Source organism: Cupressus sempervirens, chromosome 4 (genome assembly GCF_028749045.1).
Source record: "Cupressus sempervirens isolate cs-2001-9-10 chromosome 4, ASM2874904v1, whole genome shotgun sequence".
Classification (NCBI taxonomy): Eukaryota; Viridiplantae; Streptophyta; class Pinopsida; order Cupressales; family Cupressaceae; genus Cupressus; species Cupressus sempervirens.
Genome location: NC_143121.1, coordinates 449,831,457 through 449,854,377, shown reverse-complemented (window position 1 = coordinate 449,854,377; position 22,921 = coordinate 449,831,457). Strand labels below are relative to the sequence as shown.

At 34.7% G+C, this 22,921-nt stretch overlaps 1 protein-coding gene across 2 annotated transcripts in view; it reads right to left on the bottom strand.

Moving 5' to 3' along the window:
* Positions 1-1,251: 1,251 nt before the first annotated feature.
* Positions 1,252-22,921, bottom strand: part of LOC149561928 (serine/threonine-protein kinase BSK1-like) — a 107,081-nt gene continuing 85,411 nt past the window's right edge. For both annotated transcript variants that reach the window (XM_089825444.1, XM_089825443.1), the window contains exons 9-11: positions 11,004-11,171; positions 2,521-2,634; positions 1,252-1,900 (exon numbers count right to left, since the gene is read on the bottom strand). In XM_089825444.1, coding sequence (XP_089681570.1) covers positions 1,649-1,900; positions 2,521-2,634; positions 11,004-11,171 — 534 coding nt within the window. In that variant the 3' untranslated portion in view covers positions 1,252-1,648. The remainder of the gene's footprint in view (positions 1,901-2,520; positions 2,635-11,003; positions 11,172-22,921) is intronic.

The following is a 22,921-nucleotide window of genomic DNA, read 5'->3' as shown; positions in this document are numbered from 1 at the left end:
CTACACTATTCATTCAAGCAAAATCCCACTTCTCATTTTCCTCATGCTGTTCTTTCTAGTGTATTTCCGTGCAAATGTATTGCAATTTCAACCGTCTATATTATAATTCTTTAACATTTATACAACCAAGATGATGCAACCATTGGAAAAATCTTGTCTAACAATTGCACATTACTTACAAAATGTATACCATGCTCGACCTAATGGCAAAGATGAGATCAAAAAATAAAAGTATTCATAGTTTGTCAATTGTTTTGACTGAGGCTATGTGGCATGGAATGGACTAGGATCTCATTCTGGTCAATGTTTGGTCATAAATGGTCATTTGCGTCCTCTTGATTTCAATTAATAGAATCCAAAGTAGTTTCCAGTTACAAATTAATGGTAAAGTCTAAAAAACATACAAGTTAATGTTGCTTATTTCAACAAATTTAGCTACGTTTTCAACAAAGGATCGATGTATTTTCCAAAAAATTATATCAAAGTTAGTTATTTAGCTACGTTTTCCACAAAAGGACCGATGTATTTTTTTAAAAATTATACCAAAGGAAGTTCTCTTTATATCAAAACATATTATGAAACATATGCAAAATTCTATCAAATTCTGCTGAAAGGCACGTGCGAAAAACTCGAGACTCCCTACAAACGGTAGGCAGAGAACATTTCTGTATAGTTTCTCAATAAAAATTCAACTTAACGGGGCTCGCATTTCAGTTTTTGAGGATACCAATTTTTTCTCTGATTTACCATGACTACCGTTTTGGCAGGACGTTCGATAGAATGATAGGAACGGTTTTCAATCGAAATTATTGCCATTACATGCCAGTAAATCACATAAAAATTCGTTTTCTAGTGTAGATGTAGATTTTAATCCTTTATCGTATGGCATTATTTCATAGGTCATAATATGCAATAAAGTTATGAAACTAATAGGCATTATTTGGCGTCTTTTACTTCATAGCTTCTTGGTCTCCTCCATTATTCCTCCTTAGTAGTCTTTAAAAGCCAAATTGCCATACTAAAACAAAGAGGATCATCGTGAAAAAAACAGCTATGGGAAACCTAAGTGGTTGCACATGTTTTATTACATAATATACGATTATTCCTGTCCAGCAAAAAAAAAAATTAGGAACATCATAACATTTTGGAAAGACTATGGACAAGTCTTCAAACTGTTTCTGCAATGGAAAGATGCCCAATATTTGAACCAGCTTCCTCACACAATAACAACTTACCGCATGCAAACAAATAGGGAAACAACAAAACAACCTCGATATAAAAATATTATAGTGGACCTTTCATAATCGGTACAACAATTCAAGCACCTTCAGAAATGCTGATTACAATATGCATTGCCTATGGACATCACCTCGACACTCTTTATGAGCAAGCTGTTCAAATGAACACCACATTCCTTGCTATAAACGATTGATAGTTCTACCACAATAATCCCAAAAGAATAATAAATACAGTGGTGCACCACTAAGATTGATATGTTACTATACTATAATCATGGAACTAGAGTTCCGTAGGAGACGGGCAAACTTGATTGCCAGCAAAATAACACTTAATAAGAAAGCACGATGCACAGAGGACTAGTTACAACTAAATGACTCTTCAATTATGTGTATGACAAAAATTGGTGCTTCTATGAACCCCTTGCTTGTTGCCGCTTCTCCTCCAGTGCTGCCCCTTCTTTTAACATATCAGCCGCATCCTTGTGCATATCAAGTTTATTAAGTGCAGCAGATTGCATGTAGAATGCAGTGGGCCATTCAGGACATACACATTGTGCTTGCATAGCATCACGAAGAGCAGCATCTGGTTGATCACAGAGAAGATAAGCTAGACTTCTCCTGGCATAAACTGTAGGAGATACCATGGTCCCAACTTCAATAAACTGTGGCCATACAAAGGACAAAAGAGATGAAAACTATGCTCCTTGATTGTTACCATAACAACAATGAAATCAGCTAGATGCATGAAATTTTGAGAGTCCATGGTAAATTAATTTTTAGTTTCTTGATTTGACCATGCTCAATATAATCAACTGATTAAAGATTGACGAATTCTGCACTACTAAATTAAACATGCCAAGGAAATAGATTGCTGACTTCCCCCAAAAAGGCAACATAGAATATTGTAAAAGCTTTTGATAACTGGGGACAAAATAATAATTTTGACAAGGTAAATATACTTTCTTTCCCATGTTTACAATCAATATCTTATCACATGAATCAAATCAGTTATGGACCAGTAATGTACAGAAGTACTGACTAATTTGCAAGCCAAAAAGTTATCACAATGTTAAACACCTTTAGTTTCTTTCACAGTAGTGTTTATCAAAGTTTGGTTGACAGTTTCAAGTTCCTGGCTATGGATGGGTCAACATGAACTAGATTGGAGAATAGAAAATTCTTCCTTGGTTTTGGCTACCATGTTCCACATCAAAATTTGAAAATTGTATCCACGTAGATAAATTATATTACACTGTCTACAAGAAAGATAAGTTGAACACACCTGTGCATAATAATCTATAGCGGTTTTAAAGTCTTTGTCACGAAAAGCTAGATCACCAAGCTTCCTTGCATTTAGCATATCTTGCATCTGTTGTGTCCATTCTTGAAAAGATAGCTGGGAACATTTACAAAATACCAGAGTATAAGATAATTTAAAATGGCATCAGCCTTTTGGTTTGTCAGTCCAAAGATTAGAACATAAAGTACAATTAATAAAACAAACAAATTTAGCCACTAACAAATTATTCAATCCAAATAAATCTACATCACTATTTCACAAGGAATACACAACAGAATTGATAAATGCATCTAATTCCACACAAGCCAAAACCAAACTCCATGTTACCAAACCTATTATTGTTTATTTTCTACCAAAAGAAAAGAAAAGGAAGACTCCTATGACATCAGTGCATCATATTTCACTTTCAAAAATTAAAGATGAATCATATTGGTTCACATCCGTGCACCAACATTTTACTCAAGATCCAAAGGCTTGGGCAAAATTAAGTAAATAATATAGCTCGTAATTGATAAATTCAATGTCGATTGTAGATAAATCACAATGGTTTATATCAGCACATCAACATTTAAGTGATCCAAAGTTCCATTGTACATTATACCCTCGGTAGAAATGAATCAAATAATTAACCCCTTTGTGTTGGAGTCAAAAATGACATTTGTCAAGCAAAGCACCAAACAGATCTTCACTGGATACACAGATGCCATACAGTACAGTTTATTACAGGATACTATTAAACCAAATTGCACCATTATTGCAGTTTAATCAAATTGGTCCTCACAAAGCTGAGAATTGAATGGATGTCTGAAAAAAAAACTAAATAGATCAGCAGAAAGCCTATGCTTTTTCTTGAGTAACATGAGCATGGAAGCTGCAAATGCTTCATAGATAAGAAGGTAAAAGCAACCTCACATTTAGTTCTTCATACCTCTAGCGGCAATCACTTGACCAGGGAACAGGACCCTGGATGAACCTGAGCAGGAGCTGGACCAGGATTAAAACCCAGCGTCTTGGAAAATTGTGAGATTGGCATCAACCAAAAAAATGCATTTTTATTTCTTCATTGACCAACTCCTGGCTTCTTATGTGTGGAGAGGAACTTTCAAATTCAAATATTTTTCCCTTATAAAATGGCAGCATAAACATAGCAAGGACACTTGCCACAGAAATAGTTGAATTGCATTGCAACCGCTTTGAAAGAGTCTGCATGAGTTGATATTGGAGGGAGTTATCATATACATGTGCAACAATATTTATGTAGTCATTATCTGCATGACTTGTTTATTTAGGTCTTACATGATCAACTGCTATATTGTAGAAGCTCTGCTTGATGTTTACAGCTGAGGTATAGTTCAACTTCTTAGCACAGAATTCAACATCTAATTTAGTTCATCTTACACAGAGATCCTTCCTTCTGTGATGTTTGAACTTGGATAACTTCTCATTGTTGCACCTCATTAGAGAATTAGTAAGAGTGACAAATGAGTCTGGGTTAGCCTTCTACATGTTTTCCTGCAGGTTGAAGGTGGGAGAAATCCTTTAAAGAGATTGTTTTCTGGTCAGGAGCTCAAGGGTGGAGTTTTGACTCCTATTTGACAGACAGTGTTGGACTATAAAGTCAAATTTTATTCTAGTTCTTTAGGTTTTTCCATAAAGTTTGTTTTATATCGTGTCACTTTGAAAGGTTGCAGATCTGTTCTGGATCAGTCTTGTAAGAGATGTTGCCCAAATTCTCCAATGGAAGTTTGATGTAATTAGGTTCCATCTTTGAAATAAAACTCAGCAAGTTAGAGAACCATTGAAATTTATTTCATTACGGTTCGTAGTAATTCAGTACAATATGTGCTTTAATGTCCCTCACAATCATATCCAATTTATAGCTTGTTCCAGTTATGGTTGAATATCTGCTTCGAAATTTTGTTGCCCAGTAACAGTCTCTTCATGTTGTTTTAAAAAACCCTGTCGAAATCACACCTTAGATCCCATTATGAGTGTCTTGATGAAGTTATGTGGGGTTTCACTGCAAGGTAAAATCCACCATTCAATTCGTTCCCTACCCTCGACTCAATCAGCAATCTGAATAGCTTTGGTTTCAGCATGACTTTCTAAAGAATCTGGTAAAATGGGAATAAGATATTTATTGAGTAGCTTCAGGTTCAGCCTGGGTTTCTGCAGAACCTAGTAACATTCAGATTGTTGGACTGTTGGATTCTTTCAACAGTCCCAGGTATGTGGTTTTACAGTTCACTATGAAAAACTGTTTCTCTCACAAAATACTAAAAGAAATCAATCAAAGTAAAACATCAGTTACTTGATAGACACGTCTTCAAAGGAAACATGCTATTTCTGGAAACTCTATTTACCACCAGTTGTCCACACCACATGCTCAGCATCTCTCAAATCTAGGCTTATTGAGCTGCTTCTCTTGTTCTTGCTCATTTTTTAATATTTATACTTAAATAGCATGAAGAACACCCTCAAGTATGTCTATCTTCCCCATAGGCATAGAGATCACTGCATCATCTTCTTCCAATTTTCTAGATCTCTTTTCTCCTTCTCTGGACAGTCATGTCTACATTCAATTCGAATTCTCAGAACCAAACTCATTCTCATGCCCCCAAATTACAACTTCTGCTTGACGTAACAGCAGGCATAACCTTGGAATTTCACCAATCAATAGATAATTCTAACGTGTTCTGATACAACTTGATCCATGAATTGAGCCAGATATTCTTAAACAACTTATCAGTTGCAATGGGTTTCTTATTATAGCTCTTCTAAAAAGTTAAAAACACCTTCAAGAACACTGCTATAGCAAGTTCTACCACAAAAACATTCCAACCATAATTGGAGTATGTAGAAATACCTAGAGAAACATAAAATAATGATAGAAACACGAGAACACGTGAGATTGACTGTAAACAGATATGATAACCCAGAGAAACTTTAAAGATTAGAAATTCCAGCAGGAGTGAGCTCATTTATATATTGTAATTACCAAGTAATACTCCAAGCAGAGCCTTCAACATGCTTATAAGCTAGTAGAGCCATAATCGTGTCTGCCCCACCCATTATGACAAAACAATTTTGTAACTTGAGTATAACATGAAGATAACAATAGAGTTAATCCTTGCACAATCTGTACCATAGTGTATTCCAGAGCTCCAACATCTTTGTAGGCTCAAAAATGTGCTTTCCAATCCTTGGCAGATGAAGGAAGCAATTTAACCTTTCACATTCCTTGTCTTGTTTGTGTCTATGATGAAATTCCCACTTCTGCTAGGAGGCACTTTTGAAATTGCTATGGTCTTGATGCTTTAGCCACTTTTGCTAGGTGGAGAAAAAGAAATTGCCACAGTTGATGGTATTTTTACTGCTTACAGAAACAAGTGAAAGTGACACTATCAAAAAGCCACTTGTCTTTTATGTCTGTGTACCTGTCCTTAGTCTAGCCTAGGATGGTCTGGATCAAATTTATGTGCCATATGTACTTTATACAAACATATGAACCCCTGAAACTATTAGAGTAAAATCTCTCTAGTTTTGTTTCTCTCTTCCATAGATTTACTTCTCTTTCTAATGGTCACTCTTCTTCTATGTTTCCATACTCTCTCTGTTCAATATGGAATTCTTTCTCTTTCCCTCTTCAGAATGTTTCTATTTCTCTCTATTTGTTTGTTATAGAAACATTCTTGTGTATACTTGTATATATAGATCATTTATGATCTCTGTTTAATAACACATTCATTATTTTACCATAATAGAAACTGGGAACTCCAATCTCCGTGTCAAGCCCTGAAATAGCTTGCTGATTGATTATGGACACACCCAATCAATTGATAATAGAGATTCAGAAAACTGGCCAGTATTACAGATCAGCTTTAGCCACAAAGTTTCCTAAAATTCTGTGCACGCTTACTCCACTCAATTTCTTTTAGAGGCCTCATCCAAGAAGATCATAAGAAATTAATTCTTAATGAAAGATTCATCTGATCTCAAAGCATTTTTTCATTATTTTACAGTTCCATTAGCTGGGGAAGCAAATAAAGGCCTATTAAACCAAAAGATTGCTAGACTATGTCAGAGCATTGGCCCTACATCAATCAAAAATTAGAAATCAAGACAATATCATTACTATTGCCAAAAACTTGTTTAAATTTGTCTATAAGATTTGTCCGTATAAATACGTAAGGTTTTATTCAAAGTCTGTAAAAAAAAATATTAAAATTGGCTGTTTTACAGTCCAGAAACTAGGCTGTTTTGAATGATACATGGGATCTGAGTTACCAGATCCCCTCAGTGACTGGCCAGAGGCGGAAGCGGATGTGTTTGGAAGCAGAGGTGGAAGCTGATGTTATCAGAAGCTCCCACGATGCGCATCCACTACATCAATTGGAATTTGGGAATAAAACAATCTACCAACGAGCCTTAAATCTGAGAGCTTTCCTGATATTTCTGAAAGGAGAGTTTTTTATTTTGCAAAAACAGGGATATTATGTCAGCAGTGATACCCATCCGCATTCTTTCTTGCTTTTGCTGCATTCTCACCTTTTTGCATTTTCTTTCCCATTGCAATTCCCTTTCCCAAGATGCCGTTATTCTGCTCAAAATTAAAAAGCAGATTGGAGGAATGCACAGAGTGCTTTGAGCTACTGGAATGAGTCTCACCAAAATCCTTGTTCTCACAGGGCCCCCATTTCTGGCAACCTTAGTTCCACCACATGTGCCCTTTCTAATCTCACTGCCTTGCTCTTCAAGCCAATGCTTCCATTGGTCACTTCCCCCATGCCCTCTTGCAGTGCATGCATTTGCAGAAACTCAATTTGTCACGGAACCAGTTCACTGCAACGCTGCCCATTTATATCTCTGACTTGAGTGACTTTGTATCATACTACCAAATGATTTAATTCATATATTTCTTTCATTTTTTATATGTGTGTGTGCATATAAACACATCCAAACCCCCCAAAAAAAAATTACAAATCCCCATACTGGATTCTCATACCTGCATCCACACCCAAATCAGTAACTTAGAATGGGATAGGATAAAATGTAGACCTGCAACATGCAAAGAGTTGTTACAAAGATCAAACAGATAGCTACTCTGGTGCAGATGAATGAAGAGGAGATGAAGGGTCCAGCTGCTGTGAGAGCCAGTATATCTGGGCATTTATCAGAGAGGAATACCTCAAATTTATCAAACGTATATCCCCTTTGTTGGGCCAAGTTGGATTTCCACAAAGATTAAAAATTCTGGAATATAGCAACCATCTCATTCAGTATCCTGTTGTATATCATTCACCATACCTCCAAGGTGGCTGGACAATTTGGGGTTAACAAGATCCTCTCTAACCTCCAGCAGTATGCATATTAGCCATTACATGTAAAATGTGGATTTCTCAAAGTTCATAAGAAGTTGCAAGTTCTGGTGTAATCAATGAAACAACTAGAAGTAAGGCCTATGTCAGACATTATCTATAGTTATCATCATTTGAGACATTTATATGTATTTTTTAGCTGGTTTGCCCATGTCAAACAAAGTGCATAACTATCTCTGTGTTGTTTGACTGGTTTAGCAAGATGTGCACTCTTGTTCCATGCAAAAAGGCACAGGTAACGATACAGCTGTGTTGCTTTTCAAACATATTTGAATTCTTTATTTTTCTCTCTAAAGTATTGTAACAGTTAGGGATTCAAGATAAAGTTTTTGTGTGCTTTGTGGGAGAAGATGAATAACTCATTGAGAAGGTCCACAGAGTCCCATCTCTAAACACGAGTAAACCGTTGCCAGAAAAAGCTCCACCATTGAAGAAAAGCAAAAGTATGTATTAAACACAAGTGATCGATTGCACCTTGGCATAGCTTCTTTGAGATTACAACCAAAAGCATCCAAAGACATGGGCCAAGAGTATTGCATGCATATAACATTCTAAAACCAGGATATAACATACTTTGGCAAAGCTCTTGTTATTTGAGATATAACATTCTAAAACCAGGATATAACATACTTTGGCAAAGCTCTTGTTATTTGAGACATGTCTTGGCTACCTACCATGTACAAGAAAAGATGTGATCAGCACCATTGAGAGCACAAATTCTAGGTGGGCAACAAAGTGTGGTTGTACTTGGGAAAAGAAAGACTCCAAGAACAAACAAGACAGTTGAAAAGGTATGGTCTATTTCTCAATCTTGAACAAATAGCAAAAAAGGTTTTTTGTCTTGTTTTGCCAATGTACATAAAGATCTAATCCCAAATCTCATTTGGGAATAGACAGGAAGAATAATTTTAAACTCGATTTGCCACCACGTGATATATTCAGTGATGAATATTGAAAATCTTCATCCACTTGAGCCTCCGTGATGGATTGAGAGACATAAAATTATTGCCTTCAGTTGAGGATCCTTATATAGGTGTATTAGAAGAGTTGAAACATAATGCAGTTTTTTAGAAGGAAAGGAAAACATGTCGAGAGGTTCACATAACATATAGTTAAATATCTTTAAGGTTCAACTTCCACATAAAGCAGAATGGTATCCAAAAGAGGATGTCGGTAATTTTCCCACCTAACTACTGTTGTTAAAATAATGTAAATAACTACAAATTTTATCCATTCAGAAGTATGCAAATCTGATTTTTAAACCACTAAAATATTATCCAATCCAAAATGTGCACATATGATTTTTAACAATATGACATTGAGTTCTCCATTAAAAGATTTATGAGTACAAACAGAAACCAACAAAGCATGATAAATAAACACATAACACGAAATGTATATGAAGAAACCCTTGCCAGAAAAAGCCCCGCCATTGAAGAAAAGAAAAAGTGTGTATTCAACACAACAGTACATATGCAACATGCTTTCTCCCTTCAGCATTCTAGCAGCCCCTGCATATCTGTGAGATCTCTATAAAACTCACTACTCCAACCCCTCGTACATATAAAAATATTAATAGGTACATAAAAAAGATGGTTTTACAATGCCCTGGGTAAAGAAAAACAATATGAAAAACACCACAAAAGATTAGCAACGTGCCCCTGAGATTTGGGGCCCAATCGCCTCCAGTTTAGAGGTTTGATATGTAAATCGGATCACTTCTCCATAATCAATTGATTGGATGTGTCCACAGTTAGTGAGTCATTTCAAATTTTCAAGGCAACCTTTCACAAGGAGATCAAATTTCACCCATATTAACAGTTCACATTTTGTGTGAGTTGTAAACTCCCTTCACAAGGAAATCAAAGTTCACCAATATCAGGGGTTCATATGTTTGTGTATATTTGTAGTTTGGGATGATCTAGTGCATCCCAAGGTTGAAACTGGATAGGTGTGCAGGCATCAAACTGAAGTGACTTTTAAATCGAGACATTTTTGTTGGTTTCTGCAGGCAGCGAAAATGCTATTGACTATGGTACTTAAATTTTGTCACATGTTGAAAGTGTCAATGATGCACATTTTCCAAAATACCGCCAGCAAAAGTGCCAATTTTGCCACAAATCAAACAAGAAAAGTAATGTACAGGTTTATATCAATTTATTTCATCTTCCAAGTGTTGGAAAGAGTATTTTTGAGCCTCAAGAGACATACAAAGTATATATACAGTATACACCATGGTACATAATGAACATTGTGTGACAATTATCTCTCCTATCCACATGTTATACTCAAGTTGTAGGTTTTTGTCACTATGAAGGGCAGACATGATTCCAAATTTTACAAGCTTGTAAATGTGTTTAAGGTTCCGTTGTTAATGTTGTCAACTTAAAGCATCTATAATTGACAAATGCATTGTGGATTAAGGAGCTAAATGCTTGCTCTTGCTGTATTTTTCACCCTTTCAATGTATCTCCTGTGTGTCTCGTGCATTTGCAGTCATTGTCATGCATTATATTTCTATTAGTCTTCCATGATTATTTAGGTATTTGCAAGATGTAATTGATGGTTAAACTGTCTTGCTGATTGAATTTGTAAATAATTGAATTTTGAGTGTTTTTAGAAAAGCTATAGTAAGAAATTCATTTACTACTCTACTAGTGTCTTACTAAGTTTACAGACGAATAACAAGGGCTTTTGTCCTTTGTCTCAGTTTCCTCACATTATGAATTGAAATTTCCTTGAAAAAAGTGATCCCGTCCTAGTTATAAGAATGATGTAGAAACAAATGCTTCCATGATGGATGATTCCCTTCCTTTCCCGTTCTACAGGTAGCCATGCACCTAAAGTTTGAATAGGTTTTATACACAAGCTATGATGAATAAGCAACAGGATTTGCAAACTGCTTTCTGTGCCACCGAAATTAACAATTAAATCTTACTTCAGTTTTCTGAATTTAATAACTTAAATTTGGGCCAGGTATAGTACTAAGACATTCATACACATTTTTTGTGTTTATTCTGGAAATTAAGAAATCAACATAATACAGAATTTTACCAAAGCAAATATGAAATACGAAGAATAACGCACCTCATTAGTACCCTCATCATCCTTATAATGTATCATGACCATTATTTGATGCATTGCAGTTAGATCCATTCTTGCACATGCCTCACCCAACTGAGAAAGAGGTGGAAGCGGTGGAGGAGGTGGTGCTTCCTCTTTTTTTGAAATACCCATCATAACATGAGATGATACCTATAAAAGTGCAATTTTGTTGTTAGACTAAGAGCAGATGACTGATCTTTTATAATTTCAATATCTATTATTAATTTACAGTAATAATAATAACTCCTTTTAAGATTGTCAAAATGGAAAGTGCCATAATGGATATTCTTAGAAGCATGCCTATGAGAACATGTATGTTTTAGAATATGTAATACAACCCACGATATACTAGAAGTTGGAATTAGGTATTCATATACAAATGTGTGCCATTGGTGAGACTGAACTGATCTGAAATGCTCATCATTGAATCTATGCAGTATGTTTCATCTCGACATAATATTTGAATATTAAAGATGCCTGTTGAAATGTCTACTACCAGTCAAGTTATCAATATTATATGTAAATGTCAATACTCCTTGAGGGTCTACACAGATGGGCAAACACCATGTTTGCTCACTTTGTAACAAGATATAGACCTCAGGGATATTCAAAATTTAAACAATAGCATATAGACAAAATGTCACCAATCAAATGAAGGGGGTCAGGTACACCAAAAATGTCCACTATCTATGATTCAGTACAATTCCTTTTCCCTTAACCTTTGAAGCAAATGCGTATACTGTTTATTTATACTATCAACGGTAATCTTAACATATAGTATTTCCCTTCTTGCCTAATTTAAATAAAAAATGGCATCTTTCCTAACAAGGTTGCACGGGGACAGGGGTACTTGGGTACTTTGGGTATGGGTATGGCTATTTTTCAAAATAGGGGAGAGGAGTACCTGGGTACATCATTTTTTTATATTATTTAATATTTTATAGAAAACCTGAAAATGTGAGTCATGACAATGAGTTTTCAAAATAAGAACAGTGGTAAAGTTTTAAGATGTAATGTATTGTTTCCAGATTCAGATTTGCAATATGTTTGTAATAATAATATATATGGTACCAACAAACAATGTTATACCTTTTATAACATATTTGCAAACAATATTATACCTTCTACAAGAATGAATTATTTCACAATCTCAGCTTCATAATTGTTTCCATAAAAAACTACTTTTGGGTTTTACAAATTTTTTTCTAAAAAAATACTATTGGGTTTTATAAAAAAATTTCTAAAAAATTATTAGACTATTATAATGTTTCTTAAATGGTTCTCTTAGTTAGTCTTTAGTTTATTAGGTAGTTCCTATTTTCATCTTTAGTTCATGATTGTTTCTTTTAGAAACATCGTGTTTGTAACTCTATATAAGGAGCTTTCATCTCCTCTGTATTGTTTCCAGATTCAGATTTGCAGATCGAAGTTGTTTTGTCAACAAAATCATATTATTTTGCATATCTAGGGTGGTTGTTGGCCAACCTAGGGTTTTCTCCCCAACCATGGACATTTGCAAACAATGTTATACCTTCTACAAGAAAGAATTATTTTGCAATCTCAGCTTCATAACTGTTTCCATAAAATCCACTTTTGGGTTTTACAAAAAAAATTCAAAAAAAATAGTGTTAGGTTTTATAAAAAATTTCCTAAAAAATAATTAGAATATTATAATGTTTCTTAAATGGTTCTCTTAGTTGGTGTTTAATTTATTAGGTATTTCCTGTTTTCATCTTTAGTTCATGATTGTCTATTTTAGAAACATCGTCTTTGTAATTCTATATAAGGAGCTTTCATCTCCTTTGTTTAATTCAAAAACTTCGCTTTACCATAACATGGTATCAAAGCGGGTCAATGGGATTTCATGAAATTTTGCAAATCTTTTAGGAAAAATTTGAACCTCTTCTAATTTGAATTTTTTTCCAGAAATCTGATTTTTTATATTTTGAAATAAAAATTACCACGGGTATTGTATGAAAAAACTTGCTCGTCTTAGAAGATTTTTGCTGAAAATCGTGAGCCTTGTTGTAGGTTTTGATTGTGTGGTTTCTTGGTATGAATAGAAGTCTCTAATTTTTTAGGATTGCATGTACTTGCATGTTTGTTGCTTGTGCTTGCATATTGCTTGCATGTGCTTTTTGTGAGTTGCATGTATGGTTTTAGTATTTACCCTACAAAGTCTCGTGTTTTGCCGCATGAAGGTTTCTTTGATGGGTTTTATTTATTTTTTCCTCAAAAATCATCTAGTGGGTTTATAAAAAAATTCCTCTAAGTTTATCTATTGGGTTCTACCATTTTTCCTCTGAAATGAAGTTTTGTATTCTATTACTTGTGTCTCAGATTATGTTTGGTTTTGATTAATTTTTCAACTCAAAAAACATGTTGGGTTTTGATAAAATTCACCTTGAAAATTGTGTTGAGTTTTCATCAATTTTTCTCCTAAAAACAATGTTTTGTAAACTTCAAACCATAGTATCTTGCAGTCTATTTTGGGCATCATGCTCATCCACAAAGTTTGGAGGGTTTGTCGATTTTTCCTCAAAATCGTGCTACTTGTTCTTACTGCGTATCTCTCTCTAGGGAAGAGCAACTTCATTATCCAACATTAGGTTGGATTGTTTTGTGATGATGTCTAGTTAGATGTTTTGTTGATTCTTACAAAGGTTTAGTGGCAGACTCGTCTCAATGGAAGAGTCGATGGCAAGCTCTTGTATCTTTTTGCAAAGATTTTTGAAGAAGGGGAACCCTTATCTATTCTTTTATAGACAAATTTTGGCTTCTTGGTCATTAACATTTTATAAATCCAGGGAGGGTCTCGGCAATAGCATAATGTTTTGAAGAATTTGTGACCAAAAAACAACAATTAGGCACTGACCATTAAGGCAAGGTATTAGAATATTATAATGTTTCTTTAATGGTCATCTTAATTAGTCTTTAGTTTATTAGGTACTTTCTACTTTCATCTTTAGTTCACAATTGTTTCTTTTCGAAACACGGCCGTAAATTTAAATAAGGAGCTTTCATCTCCTTTGTTAATACAACTACAACAACATTGATTTACCATAACAATTGCTACTCTTCAATGGGTTAGCCTTGTGGCCTCTTTGTGCCTTGGTCCCCCTCGTAAAGAGCCACTCCCACCATTGGTTGTACATCCATTCAAGCGAACACGTGGCATACAATGAAATCTCCATCATCTTAAAAGTTCTCTTAGTTTTCTTTTCCATAAAAATCATGACCGGTGATGTTGATCTCAGGGGTTTTTTATTTTTTCCAAAAAATATTATTAAAGGGTTTGGCAATTTTTTCCACAAAAATTGTGGTTTCTTATAGGTTCTTTGGGGTCATAGTTTTAATATGCAAAAGCTTTTGCTGATTTTTTCCAAAATTGTAATTTTTTTGGAGCACTAGGGGGTTTGACAATTTTCTCCTCAAACTTGTGGTTTCAATTTCAAAAGTTCAACTTGGTGTCTTTGGCAATAGGGAGGGGCAACTTTGTTTCCCAACAATCAAGTTGGAAGGTTTATGGTTATCTTGATCATATCTAGAAGTTCTACAAAATTAGGTAGGGTATCTGCAGCAGGCCCATTTCCTAGAACGAGCCTTCTATGTATTCATGATAGCAGGGGGCTCCCTTCTATGGATTTGTGACCAAAAGACATGCAAATTGTCTTCTGTAGGGTAGTTAGGACAATGAGCATTAAGGGAGGGTATAGTTTCTTTAATGGCCATCTTCCCTAGTTTAGTTAGTTTCCCATTCCAGCTTCAATTCACGATTGTCTCGTTTAGAAACTGTAAAACCCCTCCTCTTATGCACTTAATAAAACTCTAATTTCATGAATGTGTCCTTTAATAGAGTGAATTACATAGGTTGAGTGTGTGAGATGCGATGTTTCATTTGAGGTATGAGTGATGGTTTTCCTTGAGAATACTGTTGTAAATCACATAGTGTTTCTCCATGTGAAAAATTGATGTAATACATTTTATGTAAGGATGTTATTAAGAGGGTTCCTAGGATTCTTGAATATGTGTTTTTTTTCACCAATTGGAAATTGGATGAGGATTATGCAGACACATATTTTTCTCCAAGTGATAATTTGATAAAATGCTTGTTATAAATATTTGTTAATAGGGGATTAGGAGATTAGAGGGTTCTTATTTCATGTCTGCCATTTGTACTCCTTCATCTAGTTGTTGTATCATGAGGCCCTAATCCCTAGCATGTCATAGCATTTTGTTCATATGCATGATAGACTCTCCATTGGTATTCTATGCTGATGCAATATGAATTTAGACCTTATTGAATAGGGATTTGCTACATTGATTTATGATGCACTTTATGTCATGTTGATTTTAACCCTTATAATGATAATGATGAGATGCAGTGTTTCATGCATTAGAATTTGTTGTCTTATACATGCAATAGAGTATTGGGTTTTACATTGAATTGAGTTGTTCATGTGGAATTATGCCTTGGAGGAGATTAGAGGTTAACTAGATGCTATAAAATGGACTTATCCTATACTCACATCTATGTGTTTCACATGGAATTGTTTTGTAAATATTGATCAGAGTTATGTGATGGTGAGTTGTGAATTGTTGTAAGTATATTTTAAAGGTTATATGCATGTGGTTTCCTTAAAAATGTGATAATTGGTTCTATGCAGTGAGATACGATTTGATCATGTACAATTGTTCATTAAATGTTACATGACTAAATGATGAGTACTTTAATATACTTATATGTTTAAGATTCTTGGAATACTAATGTTCGATTTGAGTTATGCAGGAAAGTGACCATGGACACTATGGAAAACCTTTGCCAGGTGAATTGTTGAATCCTTGTGAAACCAAGGTTAACCCCAAGGAGGGATATAACCTAAATGTAATTGTATTTTATTTATAAATTGTGTTGGAATGAAATGTGTAATTTTTAAATGTAATTTGTGAATATCCTTGTTGGCATGCCTAGTGGTTGTAAAGTGATGTGTTTAATGTGGTGAAAATTGACACATGTATTGTGATGTGGCATGACAAGGTGAGTTGGGTTGGATAGAGTAACCCTTCAATAAGCATGTGGGAGATCTAGGTAAGATTTATTGTTTAGGGAACCAAGATGGTTGTCCCATCACTCAAATTCACAAGTCAACTTTTAGTGGACATTTGGAAGGTAAAAAGTAACCCTAGGGGGTAGTTTAGGCTAAAAATGACTTGTCCCATGGGTATACTATGGGTTGAGGGGTATTTCTAGGACATTTGAGCTTCCCAAAACACAATGATGACCCTTCAAAAGTGCCATAGAATCGACCTTTTTTTATTAATCTGCATTGAGCTCCCATAAGCCAATTTAATATTTCATGCATTTGACTTTAATTTATCTAACTACCGGGGATGAAGGATGTCCTACCCTGTTACACCCCCAGGTGTGGGAAGGGTAACATCCCTACATGCATGGGAGGTCATTTAGTTTTGGCGAAAAATGACTTGTCCCATGGGTACACTATGGGTTGTGGGGTATTTCTAGGACATTTGAGCTTCCCAAAACACAATGATGACCCTTCAAAAGTGTGCCTTAGAATCGACCTTTTTTTATTAATCTGCATTGAGCTCCCATAAGCCAATTTAATATTTCATACATTTGACTTTAATTTATCTGATGTCCCAAGAGGGGGACATTACAGTCCTCCCTCCTTGAGACCACTTGTCCTCAAGAAATCATGAATCCTGCAATTATCCTCAGATTCCATATAAATCCGCCAGTATTTCTATGGCCCAATCTGGAACCACTGAGATGACATCGTGGCATACTGTGAGGCAAGGAGTCCAAGTGCAATTCATCCATCTGTAGGATCCATGGATCCCAAGTCAACCTGAAAAACACTACTACACCTACTTACAACTACTACAACTATATGTTGCGCTACTCTACTTACAACTACTCCAGACAGTGTAGCAACTCACCATAAACCACAAAGCACTCATCCTATCAACTCTTGGATCCCAAACCAATCTATCCATCTGAACTCAGGAGTAGAAACGGGTGTGCATCATCCTACCATCTTCATGTAATAACCACTTGAATGAATGACCCATCCAACAATTGCCAAACACACCTCCAATATGTATGGCAATCAACCCAATAGGCCACCAAAAGTCATTGTTATAAGATAAGCTAGCATTAAGTAGGATATTGAAGGCGTAACTATTCTCATGTATATGGAAGAAATCTATCATATGTGCATTATCTAACACATGGTTGAGTCTCCACAAATGGTCATTCAACTAAATAATTTCTATAGACTAAGTCGAATTTGAAAACGCAACATGTGACCAAATAGGGCAGCCCAATAAGGATAAAATCACTAACCAATATATAGATTATTTCCATCTCATTAAAATGCAGTGATAAATCATTTGACAAACTGTAAAACTCATCAATACACCTTAAAGACAACTCTAAATTTTCTGGTGTTAACAATCAACTCTTCAACTCCACCAAGGAAATGACCATCACCACTTAAAAGTTCAGAGCTAGTAACACTAATTTTATCCTCATCCTCATATGGAAAAAGTGTTGCATCATGGCTTGGTGAAGACATAAAATTGTTGTTATAAAAATCAAAATTCTTGAGTCTAACTTATTGATGGTCTTTTTGATAATCATTAGCATGATAGTCTTGTTTGCATAGGGGGAGGTGGGAATGTTATGCTTACTTTCATCTTTACAAATGATGTTCATTCCATAGTTGGCATAATTGCCAAAAAAATCAGCAAGTTTCTACTAATCATCGAGTTTTTCTGACCGGCAAGTTTTTCCCAAATTTAATCGCGACTTGGCTAGCGAAAAAATCGCCAACTTTTTGTGAAAAAATCACTGATTAATCGCAAAGAGTTTTTCAAAAAAAACCCTTCTTTTTTAATTTTTTTTTTTTAAATTATATTTTTAATTTTTAATTTTTTTTAACGAAAGCCTATATGTATTATATAAAATAGAGAATTTACAATATGCTAGTAGAGTTGGGAAGAGGAAGATGTGATTGTAATGATGTATTTACTTCTAGTTTGGCACAAACTATTTATTATTTCGCTTCCTACCATCAGCATTCCCCACCAGAATGCAATTTTTTACCCATTATGCATTTATATATATCTAAACTCTACTTATTTCTTTTGTGTTCTCTTTAATTAACTCATTAGATGAATCTTCTCGTTGAATCTTGCAAAAAAAATGTATTTTTAATTAAATTTAAGCGATATTTAGATTCCCGAGTTTTCTAGAGTTTTTTTTAAAATAGTTTGATTTTTTCTCGAATAAACTTTTTGGGGCTTGGAGAGTTGTTGGCAAGTGAGAGTTTTCCAACTATGGTTCATTCCTTCAACAATTTGTATGGTATCCTTGGATTTTGAATTTGGACCACCTTCTTTGTGAGTAGCTGCCATAGAAGAATGATTTTCAGTCTTCAACAATTAAGTATTGTGTCGTACTCAATCAAAGGCATAGCTCATCTAACTCCTCTTTATCTAATGCATGTTTGATGGCCATATCCCTATATTTAAGCAACTTCAAATAATCTAATTTCATCTTAATCAAGGCCCCTTTAAATGTGTGAGCGTATGCACTACTAATTCCACTCACTATCCCCTTCTCTCTCAACACCATTTGTACTTCCAACAAAGTTTCTTCAACGTTTTTATTGATGTTTTCAAAGAACAAAAAGACTGCAATGACTATATCATCTAATGCTTTCAGCTTATCCCCCAAATTATACGCTCCAAAATCATCATCAATTTCGGATTGGTCCTTCAAATCAGCCCCTATAGTAACTTCATCTTGCTCTAGTTCTTGAATACTACATTGAGCATCCCCTAGGTAATTTTCATTTCCAACTGCATTATTTTTCAGAATTTTCCTCAATCTCAGAATGTATTCTCTCATCAACTATGACATCATTGTGTTCAAATAGGTCATTCTCATAGAGAGATACATTTTCATCTTTGGAAATTACTAGTTGATAGACATTCTCATGAAAGGGCTTTTGTCAATTAGCACTTCCAAGTCACCAAATAATAGTATAATCCTTACTATCATCCATAGTTGGTTCCATCCCATGGTTTTCATTATGTTGAAGTTAGACTATAGAGTTCTCAACTTCCTCAATGTTGATCTGCACTTCTTAAGTTGACTCTTCTTCCCTTTTCTTCTCACAAAAGCATCCAAGAGACCAAGCACACTTGCAAGTGAAACAAAGCCTCTTTTTCCTCATTTGATTCTTGCTCAAATTTGAAGATCCCACAATCTATATCCCTGTTGATCTTAGCTCATGTTCATTCATAAATTATTTGGACACATTCAACTTATGTTCAATCAATTCCTCTACAAGCTCAAAAGCCATGAGTAAGGTTCTATTCTCACTTCTTCGTATAGCTAACGAATCTGATTGTACTTGCTTACATATGTCATCATCCTCATCTAGGGTTAATGACACGATGGGTTTTATGCAAGCTCTCACATTGTCTGGTTGATGTTTCCTATACTCCCTTAAGAAACATTGTATCAACTATAGAATCATTTCTTCGCAATCAAGATCCAACATGAGAATAAAAAATCTTATCTTTGTCATGAGTTCTAAGATCTTCATCTTCTCACCAAAGGTAGGACCCTTGATGTCATGCACTCCCCATAAACAATTTCACAATCAATTGTAATACCTTGTTCAATGTGATATAATCATAAGGCATAATAGGAGATCTTATCCTGATAATCTCACACAGGAAAGTAGCAACTATTAACCTCACATCTTCACACAAACACTCCATTAACCTATGCTCGACTAAGGCAATCACAGAAGGCCGTAAGGCCCAATTTAATAGCCTCCAATCAAACTAATCCACTTTGGTTAAACAGCTCTTCCAACTTTGAAAGGAGACCATCATTAAAATCCACAAGCTCTAATTGCAACCCGACTATATAGAGCCCATTCCCTATTTTCTCCTCCTACAAGTATCTTAGTTGTTGATCATTAAAGGTGTCATTAAATTACTTTGAGAACACCTCATTCTTTAGATTTTCCATTTTTGCTTATTTTGTTTTCCTTCACCAAGTCTGATGCACTAAAAATTTCTGCACCAACAGTTGTTCTTTTTGTCCTTTAATCTTACAATAATTTTGTCAAAAAATTTGCATAAAATCTATTTTCACGGAGTTTTGTTGAACTTCGTGAGTTATTAAGAATTTTGGCAAACAATCAAGTACAATCCAGTGTAACACGAGGACTCGCACCCACCTCCCACACCTTGAAGTACCCATCCCCAAGACATCCCAGCACGAGGTACTTGCATACCCAAGTACCCCCACCTCCGCCATTCCGCAACCATGCTGCCACTAGAATGGGTACTTGGATTTCTACTTGAATTATGATTTTTGTAATATGTTTACTATGTTGAATGTTCGTTCATGTTTCAATTTTGCTATGTTAAAGTATTTTTATTTTGGTATGTTCTAATGAAACTTCATTTCATAACAAGCATTTCAAGTTCTATATATATACTATACAACACCCCTCCTTGCCCCGTCCTCCCCTTGTCGTCGTCTCGAAAATGAGGTCCACTTTCCCCCTGTCTAGGAAACTCGTACCAACATCTCGCTGTCTAACTGTTGGTAAACAAATTTGTCCTTCAAAAAGAAATATAGAATGACTTAGAAATGCCCGAATGGAAAAACAAACTCACCAACAGTAGGACAAATTACCATTGATTGATAACTCTCCTCTGAATTGAAAGGTACAGCTCGCTCATAAAAAGATTTGCAATGAATTAAATAATAGGATGTATCTTTAACCTGAAGATACTACGGCTTTCTAACATTCATTCATAAGCATGAAATGAATGCGATTATAAGATTTATAAACTAAAAGGTGAAAGAAGGACAAACAAACGACCACAAGATTGCATATTTAATCCTTCACATAACAGAGGAGATAAAAAAAGTTAGATATATTACTCTACAAGAAGTGAGTATGCGAACCACAAGATTACATATAACACATGCTCGATACAATATTGGAGGAAGACATTTAGAAACATGAAAAAGAGAACCATATAATTAATCTTAATCAGGACTGTTAGCAAACAGATTTGTCTTCTTTCAAAATCCTTCACAATTAGCTTTGAAATGCCCAAACTAGAAGACAAACTCTAAAACCAATAGCTGAGTCACTTGTAACTATTTTGTCCAGTGTTCTCTGAATTTTGAAATGAAGGTACAGCTCCCTCCTTTTGATTTATAATAAATAATTTTCCGATATGTCTTTCACCAGAAGCCAAAGAAGGAACACTAACATCCATTCATCAACATGATATGAATGCAAAGTTTGATTTAAATACCTCTAAAAGAAAATCAAATCTATGGCACACAGACCATCTAATCAATCTTCCCATCTACAGAGAAATGAAATGGAGATCTAATATTCATTTTGCATATTTGGATGAATAAAACCTCAAGATTCCATCACACACCCAAAACCCTTAATAAATGAGAGCAAGATGATATTTGAAATTAGATTGGAATAACCAACAGATCACTCCCAACTAGAGAACTATAAGTCCAAACCAACAAATCTGAAAATGTATTTCCTTTTTATTCCAAATACACATACAAAATGACCAACTGCTCATTTTGTCCCTTAACCATTAACAAGTTTGCAAAAATAAAATAAGATCATCTCCCTCTACTTCTCTGTTACAAATTGAAACCTAAAATGCCTTCCCTTTCCTTCAGAAATGCATAGGCAAGTCAAAACCGGAGAAGAACCTCGCAACAATAGATTTTCCCCCATTAAATAGTTTTCCCCAAGAAGTTGGTAACTACCACAACTTCTTACCAAATCAATTTACATTTTATCTCCTTACCTTATCCTCCACTTCAATTCCACAAATCTTTATGGACATTACAATAATAATTAATTCTATCACGAATTAATTATTTTACATTCCTCTTCAAATTTAATCCACTCCCGTTAACTCACCTAATTTATTTCTTTTTCACATTATGATAATAATTAATTCTCATTAATCTCTCACATAATTAATTCTCATAGAATTAATTATGTGAGAGATTAATGTTATTTAAATTAATTTGATATTTAATTATTTTGCATTTGAATATTTTAATATTTAATTCTTTTAAAGAATTAAATACTATATAATGCAAAATAATTTAGAAATGATCTTTAGAAGCTTGCCTTTTGCTAATCTCTCACATTGTTGAGTGAAGAGGGGATACTTAGGGTTTTAAAACCCTAGAAACAAGGACAAATAAACTTACAAACCACATGATCTGTGAAATATATTTAGCCTTATATCTAAGTATCACAAAATGACCACAAGACCATTCTGTATCCTATCCCTATAATCAAGAATGCAGCAAATATCAAATAAACTTTCATATATTTCCCTGTTACAAATAGCATAAAGATGTATTTCCCTCTTCCTTGGCAGCCTCAGGACTCCTAGAACCAAAAAAGAAAAACCCTCTTTACATCTACGTTTTTGCAATAAATAATGTCTACGGTTGTGATTCGGTTATGGTAATCATTTCTTGAAATTGATTCATTATTATCCTTTCATTATTTCGTGGCTTCCCAGATGTTCTTCCAATGATCATTGTGTTTGTATTGAAACACGACTTCATTTAGGATAGCCGATCTCAACCTATAAATTACGATCCACTTGTAAGGCACAATTGTTTGGGGAAATGAGGCACACATCTTTCAACCTATAACTTACGATCCACTTGTAAGGCACAATTGTTTAGGGAAATGAGGCATACATCTTTAACAATCAACATTTGTGAGGAGGTGAAGTTTCTATGTATCACTCTAGCTTATGTTGGCTATGTTTGA